Source organism: Onychomys torridus, chromosome 2 (genome assembly GCF_903995425.1).
Source record: "Onychomys torridus chromosome 2, mOncTor1.1, whole genome shotgun sequence".
Classification (NCBI taxonomy): Eukaryota; Metazoa; Chordata; class Mammalia; order Rodentia; family Cricetidae; genus Onychomys; species Onychomys torridus.
In genome coordinates this window covers 124,028,078-124,052,718 of record NC_050444.1, presented here as the reverse complement: position 1 = coordinate 124,052,718, position 24,641 = coordinate 124,028,078, and the positions used below count along the sequence as shown (strand labels likewise).

The 24,641-nt window shown below is 47.8% G+C and overlaps 2 protein-coding genes across 5 annotated transcripts in view; both read right to left on the bottom strand.

The window, feature by feature from the left end:
• Ndc1 (NDC1 transmembrane nucleoporin) overlaps window positions 1-3,639 on the bottom strand; it is a 49,739-nt gene extending 46,100 nt beyond the window's left edge. The window contains exons 1-2 of one of the 2 annotated variants that reach the window (XM_036179905.1): window positions 3,440-3,639; window positions 2,217-2,337 (exon numbers count right to left, since the gene is read on the bottom strand). In XM_036179905.1, the coding sequence (XP_036035798.1) occupies window positions 2,217-2,337; window positions 3,440-3,496 (178 nt within the window). In that variant the 5' untranslated portion in view covers window positions 3,497-3,639. The remainder of the gene's footprint in view (window positions 1-2,216; window positions 2,338-3,439) is intronic. The other variant, XM_036179904.1, reaches the window with a different exon arrangement.
• A 7,176-nt stretch (window positions 3,640-10,815) lies between these two features.
• Yipf1 (Yip1 domain family member 1) overlaps window positions 10,816-24,641 on the bottom strand; it is a 32,492-nt gene continuing 18,666 nt past the window's right edge. For all 3 annotated transcript variants that reach the window (XM_036179140.1, XM_036179139.1, XM_036179138.1), the window contains 4 exons: window positions 24,292-24,458; window positions 23,779-23,961; window positions 17,980-18,095; window positions 10,816-11,038 (listed from right to left, as the gene is read on the bottom strand). In XM_036179140.1, the coding sequence (XP_036035033.1) occupies window positions 18,006-18,095; window positions 23,779-23,961; window positions 24,292-24,458 (440 nt within the window). In that variant the 3' untranslated portion in view covers window positions 10,816-11,038; window positions 17,980-18,005. The remainder of the gene's footprint in view (window positions 11,039-17,979; window positions 18,096-23,778; window positions 23,962-24,291; window positions 24,459-24,641) is intronic.

Here is a 24,641-nt window from a genome sequence, read left to right as displayed (position 1 = left end):
AGTTAATCATCTCCACTAGTCCATCTCTGCACTGGCTCATGGGCTAATTTCATCAGTCCTGTGTGACTTGGCAGAGACAGACACACATCAACAAAAGCATGACTCTATCAATTAGCAGCAATACTTCCAAAGGCCAAACAATGCAAGATTCTAACTCCGTGATAACTGGCAGGTTCTTACAAAAGAAAAATAAAGGAAGATATTATTGAGAAAAAAATTTCTGAAAGTAATTCGTGCTTTTTAATCTTAGGGAATACTTTCAAGATTTTAAAACCTAGTTTGACAATATTTATGTTTTTTAATTTTTTTTTCAAGGCAGGGTTTCTCTACGTTAACAGCTCTGGATGTCCTGGAACTCCTCTGTAGACCAGGTTGGCCTCAAACTCATTGACATCTGCCTGCCTGCCTCTGCCTCCTGAGTGCTGAGATTAAAGGTGTGTGCCATCATCACCGACCTTAAATTTTTTGAAAATTATCTATTATGTCATACTATGGGAAAACAAAAGACAGAGACTTCAGTCACTTACTAGCTGGATGTTGAACAAGGTATTTTAACCTGAACCTCAGTGTTGTACTTACAAAGCACATACACCACCTCATTATGTGGCATTACAGGAAAGAGGTACTGGCACACAGTAATGGCTACAACTGACAGAAGCCAATAGCGATATTTCAACGAACTCACTGCTTGTTTTAAATTATTTCTGTGTGGGTGTGCTTGCTCATGCGTGCACACGTGAAAGTCTCTTCCTCTGTTGCTCTCCATCTTACGTTTGACCTAAGGTCTCTCACTGAACCCAGAGCTCACCAGCTGGCTGGCTAACCAACGGGCCCCAGCACAATGCTGAGGTTATGATGCATGTCACATGCCTGGCTTTATGTACATGCTGAGGATCTAAACTCAGATCCTCATGCTTCAGCAGCAAGCTTTACCCACTCAGCCACCCTTTAGCTCCTGAACATCATCATGTTACTTTCCACCCAAAAATTCCAACAAACATTTCAGCCTGCTTCCATCTTTTCTTCCTCGGCAGACTTTCTTAAGTCTCCCTTGTCATTCTCTATTTTTGGCCTCTCTTAATTTGTTGGTCACAATGTAAGAATGAAGTATTCTTTAAATATTTATAAAGTTTTTGCTTTGTCACTTATTGCTTTTGAAATAGTTACTCCATATGTAGCCCAGGCTGGCCTGGAACTCCAGCACCTCCTGCTACAGCCTCCAAGGAGTTGGGCTATAAGAATGTGCCACTAACAGGGTAGTGGTGGCATGTACCTTTAATCCCAGCACTCGGGAAGCACAGCCAGGTGGATCTTTGTGAGTTCGAGGCCAGCATGTACTACACAGTGAGATTCCAGGACAGCCAGGTCTGTTACATAGAAAAAGCTTGTCTGGAGGGTGGGGGGAAGATGCCACTAACCAGCTAGTTTAGACATTTTTCTTTTTTTAAGAATATAGGTCACAGTTTCTATCTACAATTTTAAATAGATGAATGACAGGGAAGGCACTCTTTCTTTAAAAGATAAAAATCAATAAATTGGTCAAAAAGGAAGGACAAACAAAAAGGGGGGGATGGGGCTGCAGAGATGGCTCAGCAGTTAAGAGCACTTGCTGCTCTTCCAGAGGACCTGGGTTCATCTCTCAGAACCCACATGGTGGCTCACAACCCTCTACAACTCTAGCTTCAGGAGATGCATAGGCATCAGGCATGCATGTGATGAGCATACATACATACAGATAAAATATTTATACACATTTTAAAAAAAAACAACGGTTGGGGACTTAGCTCCGTGGTAGAGCGCTTGCCTAGCAAGCACAAGGCCCTGGGTTCGGCCTCAGCTCCAGAAAAACAAAACAAAACAAAACAAAACAAAACAAAACATATTTTGTTAAAGGAAAAGACAAAAGGGTAAGTCTTTATTGGTGTGGTGTCTTTTTCTTTTTCTCACTGTATGTTCCAGACTGGCCTTAAACTCAAATTATCCTGCCTCTGCGTCCCAAGTGACAATGGACCTGCAGGTGTACACCACCATACCTAGGCTACTTCTGTAGCCTTCTAATGACCTTTCCATTCTGTCATCATACAAAAGCTCTGACACACTTACTGATTTTTATATAAAATGGCAGCTTATGTTATGCGGGGAGTGCCTTTACCTTATCTCAAAGTGAATGTTTTGATGTGTCAATTTATAGACAGTAACTGGAAATTGCCACTTACCTGACAGCCACTGTATAGGATGAAATAAATCGATGCTGCTGAAGATTATAAAGGCTGTGGTACAGACAGGTAGAAGCAACACCGACCAAATGATGCTTGTAACTATCCTCCAACCCAAAACCTAAAATCGAACAGAACTCCTCAATCATGAAGTCAGTAGTGACATGAACTTAGCTCTGCAAATCCTGCCTTTGCATAGAGGCTACTAGCGCTGACCACTAACTACTATTTATACCCAAATCATAGTCCATGCAGTTACAGAGAAACCCAACGGCTGCCAGCCATATCTCTAATGTCACATACCCCTACAGAACCTCCCACTGTCAGGCAACTGATGATGGCATTGGGTCCAGAGTCAAGTATAACATCAAGTGCATACACGTGCTCACTAACACAACACACACACACACACACACACACACACACACACACACACGTAAAGAGAAGTAAAAAGGGAATAAATTCTACAGGATTTAGTGACTAGTGATACAGGTGGTTAACAAACAGACCTAAATATCTTATTTTTAGCCAGGGATACATTACAGGACATCCAGGTAGAGAAATACTATTCGAAAAAGAATCTTTACTTCTATTCTCCTTATGCCCACACATAGAATCGATGCATGGGCCAGGCGGTGGTGGTGCACGCCTTTAATCCCAGCACTTGGGAGGCAGAGCCAGGGGGATCTTTGTGAGTTCAAGGCCAGCCTGGTCTCCAAAGCGAGTTCCAGGAAAGGCGCAAAGCTACACAGAGAAACCCTGTCTCGAAAAATCAAAAAAAAAAAAAAAAAAAAGAATCGATGCATGGGGCAGTCTTAAACCAAGAATACATAATAAGCTCAGCGTCTGCTAAGGCCACACCACATTCCTTTAGCACAGGGCACCCATTCCCATTTCGTAACCCTTAGGATCTCAAGGCATTATGCAGCAATTCGAACCACTAGCATTTGGCGCTACATCTTTCCTAACATGTCCAAATTTCCATGAGACTTATCCCACCCGCGCTGACCAACTTCCACTTCGGACTCCAGATCAACACCCAGACCTAACTTCCACTGAAGACACCCCCACACCCATGCACCCAATTCTCCAGGTGGTCAGGTCCCTACGCGCTATTCCTAAACCGCCCGAAGACAGGCCACTTCCAGCCAAGCGCACCGCACGGCCAGAGCCTGCCCGCCCAGCCACAAGGAGGCAGTGAGTGTCACCGCGCGCTAACTCACGCGCCAAAGGATGTCCCGCGCCCCGCCGACGCAGGGCCCACTCGCAGCCGTGGCCATGGAGATGGCGGCCCCTGCTCTCAAGCGTGCCGGGGACGGAGTGCACGCCCGCCACCACTGTTCAAAGGCAGGAAGGCCCCGGGAGGACCCAGCTGGGGCTGCCCGAAATACTGCCTGCGCAGAGCCCTGCACACCCGCCAGGCCATCTCCCTGCGGCTTCTTCTGAACAGGCTCGGCCGGCCAGAACTGCCTCATAGCCACATGCCCCCAGGGGGGTTGTGACTCAGGGAACCGTCGTCTGGAGTCCAAAACGTCTTTCCGAAGCAGGGTCCATCGGGGCGCCAAAAGCCAAGGGCGGCGGTGCTGCATGCTGGGAACTGTAGTCTCGACGACCACTGTGAACCAAAAGGAGGAGGAGGAGCGTTGCATTCTGGAACTTGGAGTTCCAAAGTACAGGCTCGAGATGCAACGTGAAGCATGTTGGGAACTGTAGTCCTTTTTTCTTTTCTTTTCCTTTTTTTTAATACTTATTTTTTATGTATACAGTGTTCTGCCTGCAGGTCAGAAGAGGGCACCAGATCTCATTACAGATGGTTGTGAGCCACCATATGGTTGCTGGGAATTGAACTCAGGAACTCTAGAAAAGCAGCCAGTGTTCTTAACCTCTGAGCTATCTCTCCAGCCTGACTGCCTTCTTTCTTACTTACTTTCTTTCCTTCCTTCCTTCCTTCCCTTTATTTCTTTCCCTTTCTTTCCTTCCTTTTCTTTTTCTTTCTTTCCCTCCCTCCTTCCTCCCTTTTTTCTTTTTGTTTTGTTTAAATAAAGCTGTACTATGGGGTTGGAGATTCATCTCAGTGGTAGAGCACTTGCCTAGCCCTGGGGGGGGGGGGGGGCTGGGGCTAGCCCCTGTACTAGCCCCTGTACTAGCCCCTGGGAATGAGTAAGGATATTATAAATTTAGAAATAACTGAAAATGTGGTTTTCTCACTTTTTTTCAGAATGCCAGCCTCCTTCTTAATACTCAGTAAATCATTGAAATCTTTTTTTTTTTAAATGGCTTTTATTGCTAAGAAAGGTGCATTTTGCTTTTAGCTCCAGCTGTAACACTTGTTAAGTGCAGTATCTTGATCCTCTTTGAGCTTCTATTTCAAGTGTAACATAAGGATAAAAACACACAACATCCTGTTGATGGGGTGAAGATGTAAATACTATGCTAAAAAAAAGATAACCATTGAAGGCAGGGTGTGGCTGAGTTAGCAGAAGCTTTCCTAACCTGCACCAAACCCTAGGTTTGATCTATAGCACACCCAAAAACATGGTACAGTGGCACATACCTGTAATTCCAGCACTCAGGACACTGATTGCAGGAGTATATAAAATTCAAATTCATCCTTAGATAGTGAGCTTGAGACTAGTGTAGAACACGTGAAACAGCGGCTCCCAAAAGGAAGAAAGACGACCTTGGACAGCAGCATGCTCACTATGCAAGCATGAAGACATAAATTCAGTCCCAGACCCAGGCGAAAAAGCTGAGCACAGGTGGGAATTTATAATCCCAGTGCTTGGCAGGCAGAGATTGAGCCTAGTCTACTCTGAGCTCTAGGCCAGTGAGAGAAGCAAGGTGGAGATGCACACACACACACACACACACACACACACACACACACACACAGCTTCTCACTAACTCGAGTTCCCCTTCCCCTTCTCTGGTTGCTTTTGGCCTCAGTTGAAAGCCCTGGGTGAGCAGTGTGAACACATTTTTGTACTCACTTGCATGCCATGCCAACACTCCATACCCTAGAAAGGCAAGGAAGTCAGTAGATTCGGAGTCTTGATGACTGAGGAAACTCATAGGCTACTGAGACACCCTGAGAGGACACAAGGCTGCTCTGAACCGTTTGGCTTCTTGGCTTATTTAAGATCCTATTATATCCCCAAATTACATCAGTACCGAGCCCACCTGAAGCACTGCAAGATAAACAGGCTATATCTCGTTGATCCAGAGAAGAAAAAAACCTTCTGCTGAACCAGTCATGGAGAAAACTTTTAAAGAATCAACTTAAGATAAGTCAGAAAAATATCTAAGAGAGAGCGCATCAGCTTTGATGCGTGGTTTCAGATGTCTTGGTCTACGGTCAGCTGACGCCATGCTTTTGGTGAAACAGAGCATTATGGGAGTGAGGAGAGCATGTAGTAGGAAGAAAGCTACTCACCTCAAAGGAGCTGGGAAGCAGGAAGATAGGATAAGACCTGCCACTGGGTTTAAAGGAAACCAGTATTTAGAACAACCACACCAGTCCAGGGAGATCTTACTTCACACCCTGACTCAGTTTACACAGGAAAGATGAAGTCTTCTTGGTCAAGCCACTTATATTTTTTTAGGTTTTCTTATATTGTTTAGCTTTGCCTGGACTTTGAGGCAGGGTCTTGATGTTAGTCCAGACTGCCCTTCAACTTATAATCCTCCTGCCTCAGCTTACTCAGTGCTAGGATTACAGGCCTAGGACATCATGCCCATGTTCATCATATTCTTAAGTCATCTTGTGTAAGTGAGTATTCATTTGCTCCTTCCGCTGACTTCCCACTGGTTCCTAACCCTCACAAAAGCAGGGACTCTGTCTTGCTTCTTATTGTTTCCAAAGTGCTAGTCATTTTAGTAAAAGTCCAAGAATGCTTATTAAATAGGACAAAAGAAATTAAGTGTATCATAAAATGCCCATTCAGAACAATTATTTTTGTTTTTTGTTTTTTGTTTTTGTTGTTGTTGTTTTTTGAGACAGGATTTCTCTGTACAGTTTTGCGCCTTTCCTGGAACTCGCTTTGTAGACCAGGCTGGCCTTGAACTCATAGAGATCCGCCTGGCACAATAGCAAAAGTACAGCAAAATATTTTTTAAAGACATTTTTATTTATTATGTATACAACATTCTGCCTCCATATATGCCTGCAAGCCAGAAGAGGGCACCAGATCTCATCATTGATGGTTGTGAGGCACCATGTGGGTGCTGGGAATTGAACTCAGGACCTCTGGAAGAACAGCTAGTGTTCCTAACCTCTGGCCATCGCTCCAGCCTGCAAAATAATTTTTAATCATAAAGAAATAAAAAAGATTTTTAAAAGTGACTGATAGGAGGTTGGAGAGATGGCTCCGCAGTTAGGAACACTGGCTGCTCTTCCAGAGGACCAATGTTTGATTCCCAGCACCTATATGGTGGCTCATGACTATGAGTAACTCCTGTTCCAGGGATCCAACGCCTCCTTCTGGCCTCCACAGGTACTGCAAGATACACTTCCAGAATACATAAAAATAAATATTTTGTTTTTAAATGACTAACAGAGAAGCATACATTTTTAAAAAGTAAAAGTGAGTAATAGAGAAGTTAGTCAAATATCTAACCTCTGGAAGCTCCCGAAAATCTTGAACCCTCATCTTAAACTACCCAGCAACACACAGAAATATGGGAATTTTTTTGTTTTTAAATTTCTTTAGTACTTTTTTTTGGGGGGGGGCTCTTTTTTTTTTTTTTTTTTTTTTTTTTTTTTTTTTTTTTTTTTTTTTTTTTTTTTTTTTTGAGCCAGGGTCTCTCTGTGTAGCTTTTCGCCTTTTCCTGGAACTCACTCTGTAGCCCAGGCTGGCCTCGAACTCAGAGATCCACCTGCCTTTGCCTCCCGAGTGCTGGGATTAAAGGCGTGCGCCACCGCCGCCCGGACTTGTACTTTTAAAATATTAAAAATTTACTAAATCATTTCAAATTCTTCAATGGTATAGATTTTTATATTTTATAAGCTTGTAAAATACAAGGGTTGGGCTGGCAAATAACCCTTCCTTCTGCCCATCTGGTTAGCCTCAGACTCAGTCCTTTTCAGAAAGAAGGCTACCAGCTCTTAATGAAATTTGCAAAAGGGAAATAAAAGGCGTCTGCTTTGCCAAACAGCTGCTCGGACACCCAGCATCTCTTGTGCAAGCACATTTAGTCAACGGAGCAAACGGAATTGAAATGCGGGGCGATCAGAGCAGGCCACTGTTTTTAAAGACCCAACCCCAGGCCTGGGGGAAGACTCTGAAAGGTTCAGTCCACTGATAGGCAAGCTCAGGCTCCTCCCTCTTCCTCATGGCCAGTCCACTGATAGGCAAGCTCAGGCTCCTCCCTCTTCCTCTTGGCCAGTCCACTGATAGGCAAGCTTAGGCTCCTCCCTCTTCCCCATGTCCAGGTTGCACTCACTGTGGCATGTGGCAGGGCCATCTCTGCTGTCAGCTTCTTGGGTGTCAGAACTCGTGAGGACAACCAATGAAGAGCAAACCACGGGGAAACCCACGTAAGATGAGCAAAGCGTGTAATCCGAGCTGCGCACACAAATTTTCACCCTTTTCAACGCGGCATAGATGGATTTACACCTGTGACACGTCGGTCAAATGAGACCCGTGGGTGAAGAGCACGACCAATGGCATCTCAGGTGCAGGTATGTGACAGGCTGCACCAGAGTTCTCCGTTGGACACTCAAGAGTATACGGGCCACGGGTGACCGCTGGAGTGCAGCAAAAGCCGGGAAAATGCATCCCAGTGCCCTGCAGAGAGCAGGTAAGCCTGAACAAGTCACTCAACCTCAGCATGGTCCCTCAACTGTAAAAAGAGAGACAGTAGTGTATTCTGTTTATTTCCACCAACACACTGACACTGAGCCGAGCCCTGTCACCCACCTTTTCAAATAACCCGTCGGCATGGCCCTGAGTTCTTATGAGCAGGAGTGCCTGAGTCATTTATAGCTGCAGACTTCATTGCCACTGTGAGATGCCCCAGAGGTCTTTTCCTCTGACACAGTGACCACAAAGATTTTAGAACCGGTAGTACCCCTTGCTCCAGTATCTGAGTGGATGAAGGAACCACCTCCCCCACCAACTTGTGATGAATTTGTAATATGAACAAGAACTACAACATCAATGTTTTAAGCTAACACTTGAGAGTTGGTGGGTGTCATAAAATAACACAGCGCCCTCTCAAACAACGCTGACAAATTCAGAAGACTCTGCTGGGAGCCAGACCAATCTAAGGCTTGCTCAGAGCCCTGATGAAAGGGCAGCGAGAACGCTAGATCTGTGTCCTTGCCCAGGGGTAGGTAAACTTGGCAAAGTCCAGTCTGGGATCGGGGACTGGGTCTCAAAGGAGGTAAGGTTTTGGTTCCTGGGAACCTGGCTTTTTCCCCTGCAGAGGCCAGAGTTATCAGTCCCAAGGCCACTGTGTGCTCCATCTGTGACACACTTGAGATACTGTGTTCCTTTTGTGCAACGTTGCTTGCTTAGCTTCCTGTTGACTTCACCCTACTGTACGATTAGCTCTCTTCTGACTCTGCCCCATTCCCCCCTGCAAACTGTATCTAAGATGCTGTACTTCTTAATAAACTTGCTCAGCATAAGGCACAGCTTGTGCAAGACCTCCTGACCCCAGCTTTCCTGTCTCCTTCACTGGTTCCCTGGTCTTCCCGCTCAGGAACCTGTCACCTGCTGTGGGATGTCTTTCTGTACGCTATATTAGTATGTGTTGCTCTGATTGGCTGATAAATAAAGCTGTTGGGCCAATGGTGGGGCAGGATAAGGTTAGGTATTCGGACTGAAGAGATGGGAGAAGAAAGGAGATTGAGGGGAGAAGCCAGCCACTGCTGAAGGAGCAACAAGATACAGGCGGACCAGTAACGCCACAGCCACATGGTAACATATAGATTAATAGGAATGGGTTAATTTAAGTTATAAGAGCTTGCTAGCAAGAAGCTGAAGTCACAGGCCATACGGTTTATAATTACTATAAGCCTCTGTGTGGTTATTTTATAAGTGGCTGCAGACTGCAGGTAGAAGAGATTTGTCTGGACCTTGGGGCCAGTGCTGGACCAGAGAAACTTCCATGTCTACTGTCACCAAAGAACCTGCTGATCCAGGTCAAGACTTAAGTTCTTAAACTCATTTTTTTTAATAACAGTTTTTTTTGTGTGTTTTTTTGTTTTTGTTTTTTTTATGGTTTTTCGAGACAGTGTTTCTCTGTGTAGTTTTGGTGCCTTTCCTGGAGCTCACTTTGTAGACCAAGCTGGCCTCGAACTCACAGAGATCCGCCTGCCTCTGCCTCCTGCATGCTGGGATTAAATGCATGCGCTACCACCGCCCAGCTCTTAAAACCCATTTTGTATGTCACTTCCCTTCATTTAATCCACCAGCACTCACTAAGCAAGGAGTAGAGCCAGGCACTGCGCTGGGTGCTTCTGTCCGGTACACAAGCCTTACCGTTAGCCACCCTGTCCTCATGGGCATTCAGCCAGTGCACCCGGAAGAACTGGTCACTAGCACTCAGCTTACATGCTGTTGTAATGAGAAGCAACTTGTTAGGATACCGGTGAGCCATGAGTCCCATGGCAACTTATAGACTAATAGGAATGGGTTAATTTAAGATGTAATATCTAGATAGCAAGAAGCCTGAGCCATTAGGCCAAACAGTTTAAACAATATAAGTGTCTGTGTGTTTATTTGGGTCTGAGGGCCACAGGAGCTGGGTAGGAACAGGATAACTGCAGCTACATGCTGTTCTTGGGCACTGGACTAAGACAGGAAGTAGAGGTCTAAGGAACTGAAACTGGGGGCCCGAGAGATGCTCAGTGGTTAAGAGCACTAGCTACTCTTCTAGAGGACCTAGGTTCAATTCCCAGCACTCACATGGGGGCTCACAACTGTGTGTAACTCCACTTCCAGGAGACCCAGCACCCTCTTCTGACCTCTGAGAGCACCAGGTACACACTTTGTGGACAGACATCTGTACAGGGAAGGCTCATACACAGAAAATTTAAATTTAAAGAAACTGAAACTTACTTGCATGAAGACCCCTGATGGCCCCCAAACATGTTGTTTTCTGTTCTTATGGTGCCTCTGCTTATGGTGGACTCTACCCTCAAACCCCTTTATGACTCTGATAAAAGTGGATTCTAGTATCAAAGCACACGCTTTCAACTGGGCGCAGGGGACCCATCTGTAATCACAGTACCTGGAGGCTGAAGGAAGAAGATCACAGGTTTTAGGGTAGCCTGGGCTAACAGCAAGGTGCTGTCTCAAAAATTTAAAATAAAACAAAAAAGTCCATTCGTCTTGATTATGTCTAAATGCTGATTTCGGTGAGGATTTCCCCCAGGTATGAGGTGTGCCCTCTCTATACATTATTATGGGGTTAGGAGAGTGACTGGGGGTCAAGGTCTTACTGTGTTGCCCAGACTTGCCTCCAACTCCTAGACTCAGTGGCCCCCACCAAAGCCCTCCCTTGCCCACCCCACTCCCTCACCTTTCAGTCCCAATCAGTTTTAGTCACAGTGATGATCAGTGCGTGGGAAGGAAGAGCTGAAAGACACATGTCAAACACGGCTGCATTTTATTTCCAGGGTTGGACTCTCAGGGCCTCACAGACACCAGGCAAGACTCTATCGTGTGACTGACACCCCCAAACCAACACTTAATTCTTGTTAAACTGGGACAAGGCTTCAAGGCAACAGCAGGACCCTGCTGACGTTGCTCATCCTGCTTTCTGGTGGCAGACGTTGTGTCCAGAAGAGCCACACACCACCAAACGTGAGAGAACTGGAGGGGAAAAAAAAAAAAGTGAGGTTCAAGATAAAGATCCCCAGAGCTAAGCAGCAGCAAGGGTCTTCAACTTCAGTATCAGGACCGCCCGCCACCCCTACCCCACAGATCCTGAACTTGGTCCTGAGTTCTGCACTTAATGCGGAGATCATTGCAGGAAGGCTCCGGCCAGGCCTGAGCTTTTCCTCTACTTTCCTAGAAACACGGCTGACCAGCTCCGACCTGGACCCCCAAGCTTTGTCCACTCCTCCACCACGTCTTTGTGGCACCACTGAGGAGCCATGAATCAGCCATGGAGAGACTTCAGACCTGAGACTAAGGCCAGGGAGACGGCCCAGTGGACAGTGGACAGTGCGGACCCAGCTAGCATCCCGGGGCCTCCAATCTACCTCAAAGAAAGGGAACAAAGGAGAAAATTGAGAAAGCAACAGACCGGAAAGAGATTTTCCAGGCAGGGCACTGCTGGTGTGTGGGAGGGACAGGCTACAGTGTGTGTGATAGGGTGCAACCACGCAGGCTGGAGGACATGTCAAAGGGGGATTCATGGAGGGTGAACCTGAGAGGGGTCAGGAGAAGTGGAGGGTGAATATGACCAAATGTATAACATTCTCAAGGAATTAATTAAAATTTTAATTTATTTTCAAGAGAGGGTCTCACTATGTAGCCCCGGTTGGCCTGGAACCTGCTATGTAGACCTTGAACTCAGAGATCTGACTGTATCTACGCCCCCCCCCCCACAACTGCTTGGATTAAAGGCACACCCAACTATTTTTTTAAATGGTTTCAGGGAGCTTGCAGCACAAGGTCAAAGCTGATTTCATAATAAAAGTATTAATGTGTAGAAACCCGGGAAATGGTTTGTACCTCTAACTTATGAACTAAGCCCTCGTGGGCCAGCAAGATGGTTCAGAGGACACAGAAACTTGTTGCCTTTCTCAGTTCCTGGGACCCACATAGTAGAAAGAGAGAGACGGCTCCCTCAGGATGTCCTCTGGCCTCCCACACATGTGCCATGACACGTACACCCACACCACACACACACACACACACACACACACACACACACACACACACACACATATACATGTATACACATGAATACACCCACACACCACACCCACATGAATACACACACACACACAAATACACACACACACACCATACCCACACATGAATACACACACACATTAATACACACACATACCACACACACACATGAATACACACACACACATGAATACACACACATGAATACAAACATACACACACCACACACACACATGAATACACACACACACACACACACACACACACACACACGGACATGTTCAAAAAGAAAAAGAAGTAAGCGCTCGTGACATGAGAGACTCAAGATGGCAGCTTATAAACCCGTATGTCCAATCAGGAGGATTCTAGTTACAAAGGCCTCGCCAGAAACCCTCTGCTCATCTATTATTAAAGTTTTCATCACACTGCAGCGTGACTGGCTGCTGGCTGCTCTCCTCTGGACACACATACTTGTCACTGCCCGTGGGAAGGCGCCTCAGCCCGGATGTGGTCTTCCATACAATCCCACAAGCCAGAGCAGACCTTCCCAGGGGCTTGCCACAGGAGAAACAGCCCCGACACTCAGGTAACAAGAAAGAATGACCACAGTTACCGACTTTAGTGACTTATTCTGGGGCAGCTTCCCTGCTTACCGGTAATTAGAGGCTCCCCTAGGATCCCAGTGTTCCCGGGAGAGAAGAGGTTAATGTTCTCTGAAGAACCCATTCCACGCTAAGCTGTCCTCATGCACAGATTTATGCAGGGAAGGTTATTGTTGAGATTTGAAGCCATTTTTCTTCAGTGAAAGCTAGGAGCCCAGAGCTTACAGTAGAAGGCATAGCCAGCTCATAAATCTACAGTGCCCAGGCCTCTGAACGGCCCCTTTATTGGCAAAGCGATGGATGCTCTGCCAGGGAGGCTGCAAAGAAGCCGTTCATCACTATCTCATTTGGAGACTTGACACATAAATGGAGCTACCCCAGCTCACAGATCTGTGCATAGCCCAGAGGTGCCAGCTCTGTGTAGGCCAGGCTGGGGAATCACTTCCTGGACCCCGCACCAACTCTCTGGAGGGTTATAGCGCCAGGGTTAGTGTTAGCTCCTTTGCTGTAAAATGTAGAAAGAGCCTTAAGTCTCTGCTCAGGAGTCAGTCAACAGAGCCCTCACAAGCTTGATGTCGGGTAATTTAGGCCAAGGACACGAGCAAAGGATCCCTGTGTTCTCTCTGTTCCTCTCTAGCCGGACTCAGAGTTTCTCATTCTGAGAGATGTGTACCTCTGGGGTATCATGGTGTCCCACTGAACAGCCTAGACTGTCACCTTTCCCAAGCCATGGGATGTGGACTACTCATTCAGAAGTGAGTAACTAGCTGCTGTACTCACCTTCAGAACGCAGTCCAAACAAGACCGTCCTGTGAGGCCTGAGTCATTCCCTCCTGAGCCCTACAGGGCTCAGCTGACCACCTTCTTCAGTAACTACTCTCTCACACCATGTTGTGTGACCTGTTAGTCTGGATCAACCCATCAGACTGAGGATCCTTGAGGCAGAGACAAGATCTGGCTTTCTGAGCCTCACAGAACCTCCTCAGTGAGTCTAATGAAGACTCGAGCTCAGTAGAGAAACCATCATCCTTGCATGCCTTCATCTCACAAGTGCCTGCTCGCTCTCCCAACATGCACCGGTTGCCTGTGCTATTCAAGTCAGCCAGGCCAAGCCCTACAGAGGCCAAGTCAACTAAGATTCTGTCCAACTCCTGAGAACTTTGGTTTAAGGAAGGGACCTGCCCCAGCAAGACCTTCTTCATTAAATTAGAAGAGTCCATCTGCAGGATTACCTGAAGGAGTGACGATCAAGTCATGATGCAAACAAGACACTGTGTGTCTATGCTAACGTAAGAGGCTCCACACCAACCCGCTGAAGAGTGAAAAGAAAATTCTAGAACTTCTATTTATATTTCTTCAAAAGCTTCAGTTTCGACAGTTACCATACAGCTTGACAACAGTCTAGGCACACACTTAAAGCACACACCATGGGTTTGCACTGGGTACAGAATGGAAGACAGCCTCAGTAATGGTTGTCTCGTGCCCTTGCCTATCCTCCTCCCTGCTTCAGTATGGGCTAGACCTGTGGCTTGCTCCTAACAGTGAAAGGAAACAAGGAAAAGACATACCTCCGGGTCTATGCTACGTAAGACAGTCACTTCCGTCTGGCTAACAGACTCTTATTGACCCCTTGTGTGTTTCTGGCTTTGATGAACAGTGCAATCATAGGAAGAGACCCATGTGACAAGGAACCGAGGGTGGCCGGCCTCCAGCAAGGCCGCCTCGTTCTCACCGGCCCACAAGGAACTAAACCCTGCCAACAATTCCAGGAGTCAAGAGTTCTTCCGCACCAGGCGGTGGTGGCACACACCTTTAATCCCAGCACTCAGGAGGCAGAGCCAGGTGGATCTCTGTGAGTCTGAGGCCAGCCTGGGCTACAGAGCGCGTTCCAGGACAGGCACCAAAAAACTACACAGAGAGGGGTTGGGAATTTAGCTCAGTGGTAGAACGCTTGCCTAGCAAGCCCAAGGCCCTGGGTTGGATCCTCAGCTCAAAAAAAAATAAACTACACAGAGAAATCTTGTCTCAAAAAAAAAATTAAATAAATAAATAAATAAAATTTAAAAAACAACAACAACAACAACAACAAAAAAGAGTTCTTCCCCAAGTCTGGCTTCTGGATCAGCTCCAGTCCAGCCTGCACATGGCCACAGCCATGTAAGAAGACCTAGAAGTGAGGAAGAAGCTGTGCCCAGATTCCCCAGCACACAGAAACTGGGGAGTGGGGAGGGGAGGCAGAAACAGGTAACTGACACAGGACACAGACTTGCCATGAGCCATGCATGTAGTTAAGAAGCAGGTACTTCAAACTACACTTCTCTAGACCAGACAAGAGGGCACCACAAATGAATGGCAGCTGTGTGGCCCCTAGGTTTCAGTGGAAGAAAGAACATCATCTCTAAGAATTGGGGAGGATAGGCAAACTCAGAAGCTGGCTCTCCAAGACCTGGGTTCAAGTCCCAGTTCTGCCTCTCAGCAGTGGATGACCACAATCAACTCACATGTATTCACCCTCCTCATCTATCCAATCACGGACAAGCCTGGTAAGAGATGCCAATGAGACAGTGCCTTGGAAGGGGATCTGTAAAACAGACTGGGATAGGCGTGTGGTCTGTAAAACAGACTGGGATAGGTGTGTGGTCTGTAAAACAGACTGGGATAGGGGTGTGGTCTGTAAAACAGACTGGGATAGGCATGTGGTCTGTAAAACAGACTGGGATAGGTGTGTGGTCTGTAAAACAGACTGGGATAGGCGTGTGGTCTGTAAAACAGACTGGGATAGGTGTGTGTGGTCTGTAAAACAGACTGGGATAGGGGTGTGGTCTGTAAAACAGACTGGGATAGGTGTGTGTTAGTTTGCCACCAAATGGGTGGCTGTGAGCAAGGAACTGTACTCTCTTGTGTTAGCTTCATTCACACAGATGAGGACGGAACCCATCCTCCTCTGGCCTTTGAGTCTGAACTGCACATCCTTGAGAAGAAAGGAAGGCATCATCCCAGGCACTGGAGGCACCTTTAACCATCACATCTTGTTAACTTGAAGGGCTTACAGCTGGAATTTGTCAGGAGAAAGAAAATCCCCACACAGTTTATGAAAAGGAGATAAAGTATCAATGGGGATCACCAAATTTCAATATAAATTACTAGCCAGGAGGACGGTGGCTTTCATTCACTACTGGGTGTGAGCTGCCAGGAGTTTATAATAAACTGTCGCTAAGCTCCACCACGACCTTCTCATATAGGCTGTGTCGTCCTCATCTTACAGATAAGTTACCTATGGCTCAAAGGCACCTCGGAAGCATGAGGTAAGAAGAAGCTCCCATTCAAACTCGATTTGACTGCTAGGCCGCTGGTCACTGCACAGACCCTTTACCCTGGGAGACAGCAGCTCAGGCAGGCAGGAACTGAGGGACAGCAGGTCTTTACAGAACAGAGTAAAGGTTCTTGGCCCACAGTGTGCACTCGCTCTACAAACATTTACTGAGCACTCGCTGTATACCAGGTTATATGGTGCACAAGGAAATCCACTCTTGTTCTCAAGGGGCCAGGGAGTCACACTGGTCCACAGAAGATAAATAATACTTAAACGACTGAATATATTAGAGGACAGACACACAGACAGTCAGTGTTTTGAGCACAAGAGTGTTCGTTGTATAAAGAGTGACAGGATCACCAGGTAAGTGACATCTGTGGGAAGGGAGGAATGTTCTAGACAATGAAATTGCAAGTGTGGATGCATTCCAGCAACAGCAATAACCAGATGTTCAGCATGGAAAAGGAGAAAACCCAGGACCTGTGAAGAGAGACTCCCATGCTCCTGTCAGCCTGAGAGGCCTTGGGTGGTTGCCAGATGAAGTGCACCTTTGCTTCAGCCTGTGAGCGTCAGCGAGGGGTGGGCCTTAGTCTGAGGAGAGTGGCCGAAGGGCGGCAGGGGAATCTAGGTGAGTCTGGGCATGACAGATGGCACTGTACCATGGTCAGTACCACTGAAGGCACCACACAAAGACGCTTCCCCTATCCTGAATGAAGTGGGAGGCATTTATAGTGTCGGAAGGTGCCGTTCACCATGTGACGTGATGGGAGGGCTGTGTGGGGCCGCGGGAGACCGAGTTAGCAGAAGTTCTGTTTTACAGCCTGATCTTTTCTTTTTGACATCTTTCAAATGTCCCTCTTGACTAAAGGTTTAATCTCTTTCATATCGTGAGTATGTCAATGGCATTGACCGCACATTCACCTCTGTCTCTCTAGGAGAGGAGAAAAGAAACGGAGTGGGAGATCTTCCACCTCGTTTTGCATATGGAAGAAGATAACACAATGCTGGACAGGAAAGTTCCTGAAGCGTGGAGAAGCTCAAGGAACTTGGAGAGCCCAAGACACAGACAGAAACGTTAAGTGTGATCCTCAGCCTCCCTTACCCGTTCACTACTGTGTGTTACTCTGTAAAGCTCAAGTATAGGTGGAGACCCAGATGCGTGGTAGGAGAAATTGCTTCCTAACTAATTACTGCCCTTCCCCACTAAAGCTCACCATGGAGTGTATGACCACGGACTTGCTTAGCTTGTTCAAGGCTCTGGGTTCAATCCTCACCCAGAGGGGAGTGGGGAAGGGCATACTAGGCGTGATGACACACAGCTGTAATGCCAGCATTTGAAAACCAGAGGCAGCAGGATGAGAAGCAAGAGTTCAAGGTCATCCTTGGCTATGCAGTGAACTGGAGGTTAGCCTGGGCTACATGGAAAGCTGTCAACCAAAAAAAGGCTCAGCCTTGGTCCACTAAGGAGGAAGAACAGGAAGTTCAGGAAAGTTCTTCCTGGTCAGTTCTAATAAGTTATGACGCTGGATCTTTTCCTTCCACTCTAACCCACTCAGCCAACATTCATGGAGGGGAACCTCAGAGGCCCTGAAGAAATGAGGCAGAAAAATTCAGAAGCCTTTAGAGACTCCAGGAGGTCATTCAAGAGAGTGCAACATGGGTTTCAGAGGCCAGCCTGAGAAGTCAGAGAGATACAGAAAAATCATTGGGACAGTTAAGAAATGAAGAAACTGTCCTGTGCCACTGCAAAGTACACAGGAAGTAGAGAAGGTAAGTGTAATGACAGCAGAGACCCACTGCCCGGGATCTAAGAGCCCACGCTCGCCAGCTCTGCAGGAAGACAGGATGTGGACTTCAAACCGCAATGTTCAACAACAGAAACACACTCACATGAAGGTGTGCAGAAAGACACAGGGTCTAGCCTCCTGTCCTTAATGCTAACGCAGAGCTCATGCCCCTGCCCATTTGTAACATACCCCACGACATGAAAACTGCTTCCCTATTAGCTGGATTTGGCTGCTGCGACTGTCTGGTTGGGAGTGGCTGTAGCTGTTGGGAGATGATCCATCTCTGGGGCGTCAAAGAAGTAAGCCTGTCAGAAAAGAGAGACAGGAGGAAAGAAGCCAGGTGAGCGTTCTTCTAGGAGCCATGTTAACAGTCTTCGGGGCTCCCCTCCCCCATCACATCTGTCATCACACCAGACTGCAGCCACCAGTCTGTACATTTGTCTCAGTCAACCTTCTAAAGCTTAGTTCCCGTTCACTGGGTGCGCTATGTTGTCCGTCTGAATCTTCCCAATGACCTTGCGGGGCTGTTCCAATGATCCTCACAGGTGCAGATACAGAGACTTGGCTCATCAGTAGGCACGGAGGAGCAGCGGAGCCAGGACTCACAGCTGCACCCACCGGACTCCAAAGCTCACCTCTGCAATTACTGTGTCTCACAGGGACTGTCCGTGTTACCTGCGTCTCATTGGGGTTGGCATGATAGTGAGCAGCCAGAGGCTTAGGAGCCAACTGTTGCTAAACCAGCTGGTTGACTCTCTGCAGGGACCTTGAAAAGAAAGGGCTGGGCACGCTTCACTCCCCAGTACTTGGAAATGAAGAGTGTGAGGAGCGCTTCCACTCACCATCCGGTTTAGCTGTCAGGAATCGGGAGGTGGTGGGTGAGAGAAGGCAGCAAAAATCTTCCCTCCTGCCTTGAGGTCCGAGGACGCTAGTGTTAGCCCCCCAAAACACCCATGTTGTTAGCCTTGAACTTCCCTTCAAAGGGAAGGTGAAACTGTTACTATACCAAGGGCTACCGGAGGCTCAGGACGCCCTTGGCATTGGTGGCTCAGGAAGGTGCCAAGGTTAAAAAGCTAAGAACTATTTCCAGCAGCTCTGCCCTTATTAAGCCAGAAGAGGGCGCCAACACGACATGCTCGGGTTTCCCAGACTTCCAACCTTGCCGCTCTTGTCAGAGTTCTTACGTTCTCTTTGCCTTATCCCACATACTCCCTCTAGCTTATCACATCCCCGGGGCAAACCTACTTTTAAAGGCTTTTCTGTTTTCTGGCACAAAGAGAGGAAAGTCCTCTGGGGGACATGAGTGAGTCAGAGTACCCACACTATCCTGGGCTCCTCAGGCCCTCTTCCGGGAGCACTGAGTAGGTCAGCAAGGAAGGAATGATTTCTTCCGGCCACTGGAGGAAACTCTTTTCAGGACAATCTGAGCTCAGAGCTGGATGGCCCAGGTCTCTCATCTGCACTAGCCACTGTCGCTGTGGCTCCAGAAGGGCCTCCCTACCCCTTCAGTTTCGTCTGTAAAAAGATGGATAAGATGGTCTCTAACAGGCATTCTCTTCTAGCTTCTACACAGCCTGTGATCTGGCACAGTGTCTGTGCCCCGCCCAGCCTATCCTGAGGCACCGTGGGCTGGGAGGCTCCGGTCTCTCTGAGGGCAGCAGTGATCATTCAAATGTAGGCTTGTCTGACTCTGGAAAACCCCACTGAGGACACATCCTCTGGATGCTTCCTCCGCTGTCCCCGCCAGGTGTGTGTGGAGACCATTTTCAAGAGAAGTCCTGGGGGACCTCAGCAGGTGTGGGGCTGCCACGCACGTGACTGCACTGAGACAAAAACGCCAGCCCGGGTTTCCCAAGGGGAAGTGAGAAGGCCAGGCTAGGCTGTCTGGTTCAGCTGGTCCCCTCAGCCCAAGTGACTCCAGCCAACTCCTCCCACTTTCAATAGTAATGATGTCTTCTGATTACGTGAATAGATACAGTTTTCTTTCTCTCCTTTTCTGTATATGTGTGTCTATGTGCATGTTCACCTGTATGTGGTGCGTAGGTACACGTAAATGTGTGTGCAGGTCAGAGCACAAGCTTAAGTTTATTCCTCTGGCACTCTCCTCCTCCTCTTTCAAAAACACACAAGGTCTCTCACTCACTTAGAACTCCACAAGTCGGCTAAGCTGACTGACAGTGAGCCTCGGGGACCCCCCTGTCTCCATTTCCCCAGTTCTGGGATCCCACGCATGCACCACACCCAGCTCTTTTTAAATGGGTTCTGGGGACTGAACTGGGTCCTCTGGGAGCACTTTGTCAACCACGCCATCCTCCGAATGGCATAGAACTCACTATGAGGCCCGGGTGGCCCTCTTCTTGCCTCAGCCTCCCAGGTACTGGGATGACAGATGTGAGCCACCAGACCCAGCTAACTTGTCATAATTTTCATGCTGCATATCAGCCAATCCTCCCAATAAGACAGACAGTGCTATGATCTGCCTGCCCCTTTATCTACGGGAAGAGAAAGGAGTCCAGAGTAGGGAAATGACCAAAGCTGGGTTAGGTGAGCAGGACTGGATCCCTGGCTTCCTCTATTCTGATGACCCCTCCCCCAGAAGATAGAAGCCATGTCCAACACAGGGCCCTGGCTCAACATCTGACCACTGAGGGCTCCCTCCCTCTGTCCAGAACACAGCAACTTCTCCACCAGAAGGCCCCTCTCCTGGTGGACACCTCTGCCCACAGTCCAACGTGCCCCGATCAGGAGACTTTCAGAGCTGAATGGAATGTGCCTTTCTCCTGCCTCTGCCTCGCCACCACCTTAGCCGAGTATGCGATGTGAAAAGTTCAGGTGACAGATGGCCCAGGGAGGGGACCAACCAAGGCCAGGGTCACAGTGTGAAACAAGGGCCCTAGTCAATTTATGAGCTGTGTGACCTTGGGTCACTCCTAGGAGAGAATTAGGTTACAATTTGCAGCTCAGTGGCCCTGGAAACCTCTGCTGATGCCTTTGACCTGAAGAACCCTTCACAGAACAGGAGTTTCCTGCCATATGCTGACTCTCACCGAAGCCTGGAAAGAAAGGAAAGCTGAGATTGTGACACCTAAGGTGCCTCAGTTTATATCACTGAGCACCTCCCAGGTCAGCGCTCTTTCCATTTCATAATGATGTTCTTTTATAAAAATTATTTTATCTTTAAATTGTATTTATTAGTGTAGGGCGATCACGAGAGATACAGAGCATGTGTGGAGATCAGGGGACAATGTAAAGGAACTGGTTTGCTCCTTCCATCAGGTGGGTCCTGGAGCTAGAACTCAGGTCATGAAGCTTGGCGGCAAGCATCTCTACCCACTAAGCCATCTCATCATTGGCTCTCTTCTAGAAAATTCTTGAGCAACAAGATGGGTAGGAAAATTCCACCTTCAGTACCATTACCTGAGAAGGGAGTGTCTTGGGCAGTAAAAGACCCTGCAGGTCCTGACACAGGTACCACAGACATTTTTTTTTTTTTTTTAGGTAAGGTCTGTCTGACCTCTAGCTCCTCATGTAGCTGAGGATGATGTTGAAGTTTCCCTCCTCCGGCCTCTGCTTCCCAAGCAAGAGAATTACAGGTATGCACCACGACACCCAGTTTATGTGGTCCAGGAAACAAACCCAGGACTCTGTGCAGGCTAAGCAAGCACTGTATCAACAGAGCTATGACCCAGCCCCAAAATGGCTCCTTTTACCATTTAATTTGATTTGATTTGATTTGATTTGGTGTGTGTGTGTGTGTGTGTGTGTGTGTGTGTGTGTGTGTTACGCAGTGAGTGTGCAGGTTCACACATGCTATCTTCAAGAAGAAAACAGGATGAAACATCACATACCTTCCACCTTATTGGTTTGAGATAGGATCCCTCACTGAACTGGAAGTTGGCCATTCAGTAAGGCTGACTGGCCAGTGAGCTCCCAGGATCAACCTGTCTCTAACCCCTAATGCTGGAGTCATAGCCACATGTAGTTAGCCACATGTAGTCATGCCCAGGCCCCCCCCCCATCCCAGTCAGGCAGGGTCTATGTAGCTCTGGCTGACCTGGAACTCACAGAGATCTGCTTGCATCTGCCTCCTAAGAGCTGGAGCTGAAGGATGCATGCCACCATGTCCGCATGCCTAACTTTTCATGTGGGTGCTGGAAATTCAAATTCAGGTCCTCACACTTGTAGAGCAAGTGAGTTTACCCATTAGGTCACATCCCCATCCATCCAAAATGGTTATATATATTTTCACTTCATGTGTAAAAGAGTTTTGCCTGTATGTATGTATGTGTACTACATGTGTGCCTGGTGCTCATGGAGGTCAGAAGACGACACTGAATCCCCTGGAACTGAAGTTACAGATGGTCATGACTTTCCATGTGGATGCTAAGAAATGAACCCAGGTCCTTTGCAAGAGCAGCCCATGCTCTGAACAGCTGAGCCATCTCCCCTGAAATGTGTCCTTTTTTTGTTTATTTGTTTTGTTTTTTTGTTTTTCCAGACAGGGTTTCTCTGTGTAGCTTTGGAGCCTGTCCTGGAACTCACTTTGTAGAGAAGCCTGGCTCTGCTTCTCAAATGCTGGAATTAAAGGCGTGTCCCACCACTGCCCAGCTGAAATGTATCCTTAATAATGACTTCCTCGGTCCACTATTCAATGTGTCTCGCTCCTCTAGTCCTCACAGACTTAAAAACGGCCTCTCCTTCCCTCTATTTTCCTCTTCATCTCAGCCCACCTGACAACGTTAAAAACACAGAGGAGGAGAAAGGTGTCAGCAGGAGAGTGGATGGAAGGGTCCCCAGGGGCAGTGCGCATCTCAAGAGCTTGGGCATGTCTCCTTAGGATCAAACAAAAAGAAAACAAACAGATCTGTAAGCAGTGACTGGACAAGTTCTAGGTCACATGCTTCCTATGTATTGTTTTGATTGATTCTCAGGCTGTCTACAGAGGAAGAGTCCAGTCCAGTCAGATCACAGATGAAGCAGCAGGATTCAGAGGAGCACAGAGCCATGGCTAAGCCCACACAGCCACCACACGACAGAGCTGGCCTTCTACTGGGCCTGCATGACTCGAAAGCCTATGCTCTTCCTGAAAGGATACTCAGGCACACCTAAACATCCTTCAAATACTGTGCACCTTAGAAACAATCCACTTGTCTATAACTGACTCCAATTTTAAGCTTCCCACCCATGAAATCTTTTTTTTCCCCTTCATTCTAACCAGCCAGGAAACTTTAAATGTCCAACATTTGTCTAGCCATGGACAGGAAACCAAAAAGGTAGCAGCTGGCAGAGTCCCCATCCTGTTCCCCAGCCCTAGAGAGAGACACGTGGCCACTCACACCTCTCGGGCCAGACATTGAATCTTAACCACATCACAGAAACCAGGAAAGCCACACACTACAACCAAATCCTCACACCTCTGCCACCTTCCTTCCGGGACAGTCTTGATGTTTGGGTCACAGTGTCAGTTAAAAAACAAAACAAAACACTGTGGCTGAGTGGTGGTGGCGCACGCCTTTAATCCCAGCACTTGGGAGGCAGAGGCAGGAGGATCTCTGTGAGTTCGAGGCCAGCCTGGTCTACAGAGTGAGTTCCAGGACAGCCAGGGCTACACAGAGAAACCCTGTCTGGGGGGGGGGGGAAGAAAAAGAAAGGAAGGAAGGGAGGGAGGGAGGGAGGAAGGAAGGGAGGGAAGGAGGGAAGGAGGGAAGGAGGGAGGGAGGGAAAGAGGACCACTGTGTCTAACAGCTTGAGGATTTTGCAAAGTGTTGACATTTGTGTATGATACACACCCAGAGGGCTGGAGAGATGGCTCATCAGATAAAGATGCTTGTGGGGAAGGCTGAGGGACTGAGCTTGAGCCCCAAAACCCACGTAACGGAAATAGAGAACTGTCTGACCTCCACATGCATGTGCCTACACCTGTACATCCACAATAAATAAATACATGTTTAAAAGCACCCCACGAGGGCACAGTAGAGACAGACATACCAAGCAGCCCACGGACAGCAGCACGTGAAGCAACACGATCGTTATAATGGTGGCCAAGGCGACGCGCCGGTTATCCTCACGAACAGCTGGCCAAAATGTCATTGCCAACACAGACCCCGAGATGCCCAAGGCAACCATGACTAGGACCCAACGAACAACTCTCTGGGGAATGATCCACAGCACCTGGACAAGGCAAGAACATGAGGGAGCGTTCAGAGGTGTCTGTCCCTTCCCAGCACCTATGTTCACAAGCCCCTGAGCCGCTCGGCAGCAGGACATGAACTGCCTGGTGGCTTTGCAGAGCACTCACATGCTAGTGGATGGTGCTAACCCAGGGCTCCTGACACGGCTAGAGCCCTTGCCTTCCCCGCACCCATTCATTCTACACTTCACATTCAAAAGGAACCTCCAGGGGCGTGGGAGCAGCAGGATGAAAAGAACAAGGCCCCATGGAATACTGTTGAATCTTCCACCCCAAACAGCTCCGCTTACTCCACTTGGCATGGTACTCACTGCTGTGGGGATATAAATGAAGAGCGAGTAGCCGTAGACACACACGATCTCCAGAAACGAGTAGGAAACGATGTTCATCACTTTGCTGTTTCTCCACAGGAGGAAGCCCCAAAGAGCCAGAGGCACGAGCCAGGCATAGGCATAGATGATGGTAGCCGCTATGGATACTGCAAATGACAGACAGTTCTGTCTCCATTAAGCCTTTAGCAAGCATACTATCAGGGTGCTTCACGTGCTTTTTGTTTTGTTTTTTTGTTTTTTGTTTTTTTGAGACAGGGTTTCTCTGTGTAGTCCTGGCTGTCCTGGAACTCCCTCTGTAGACCAGGCTGGCCTCAAACTCATAGAGATCC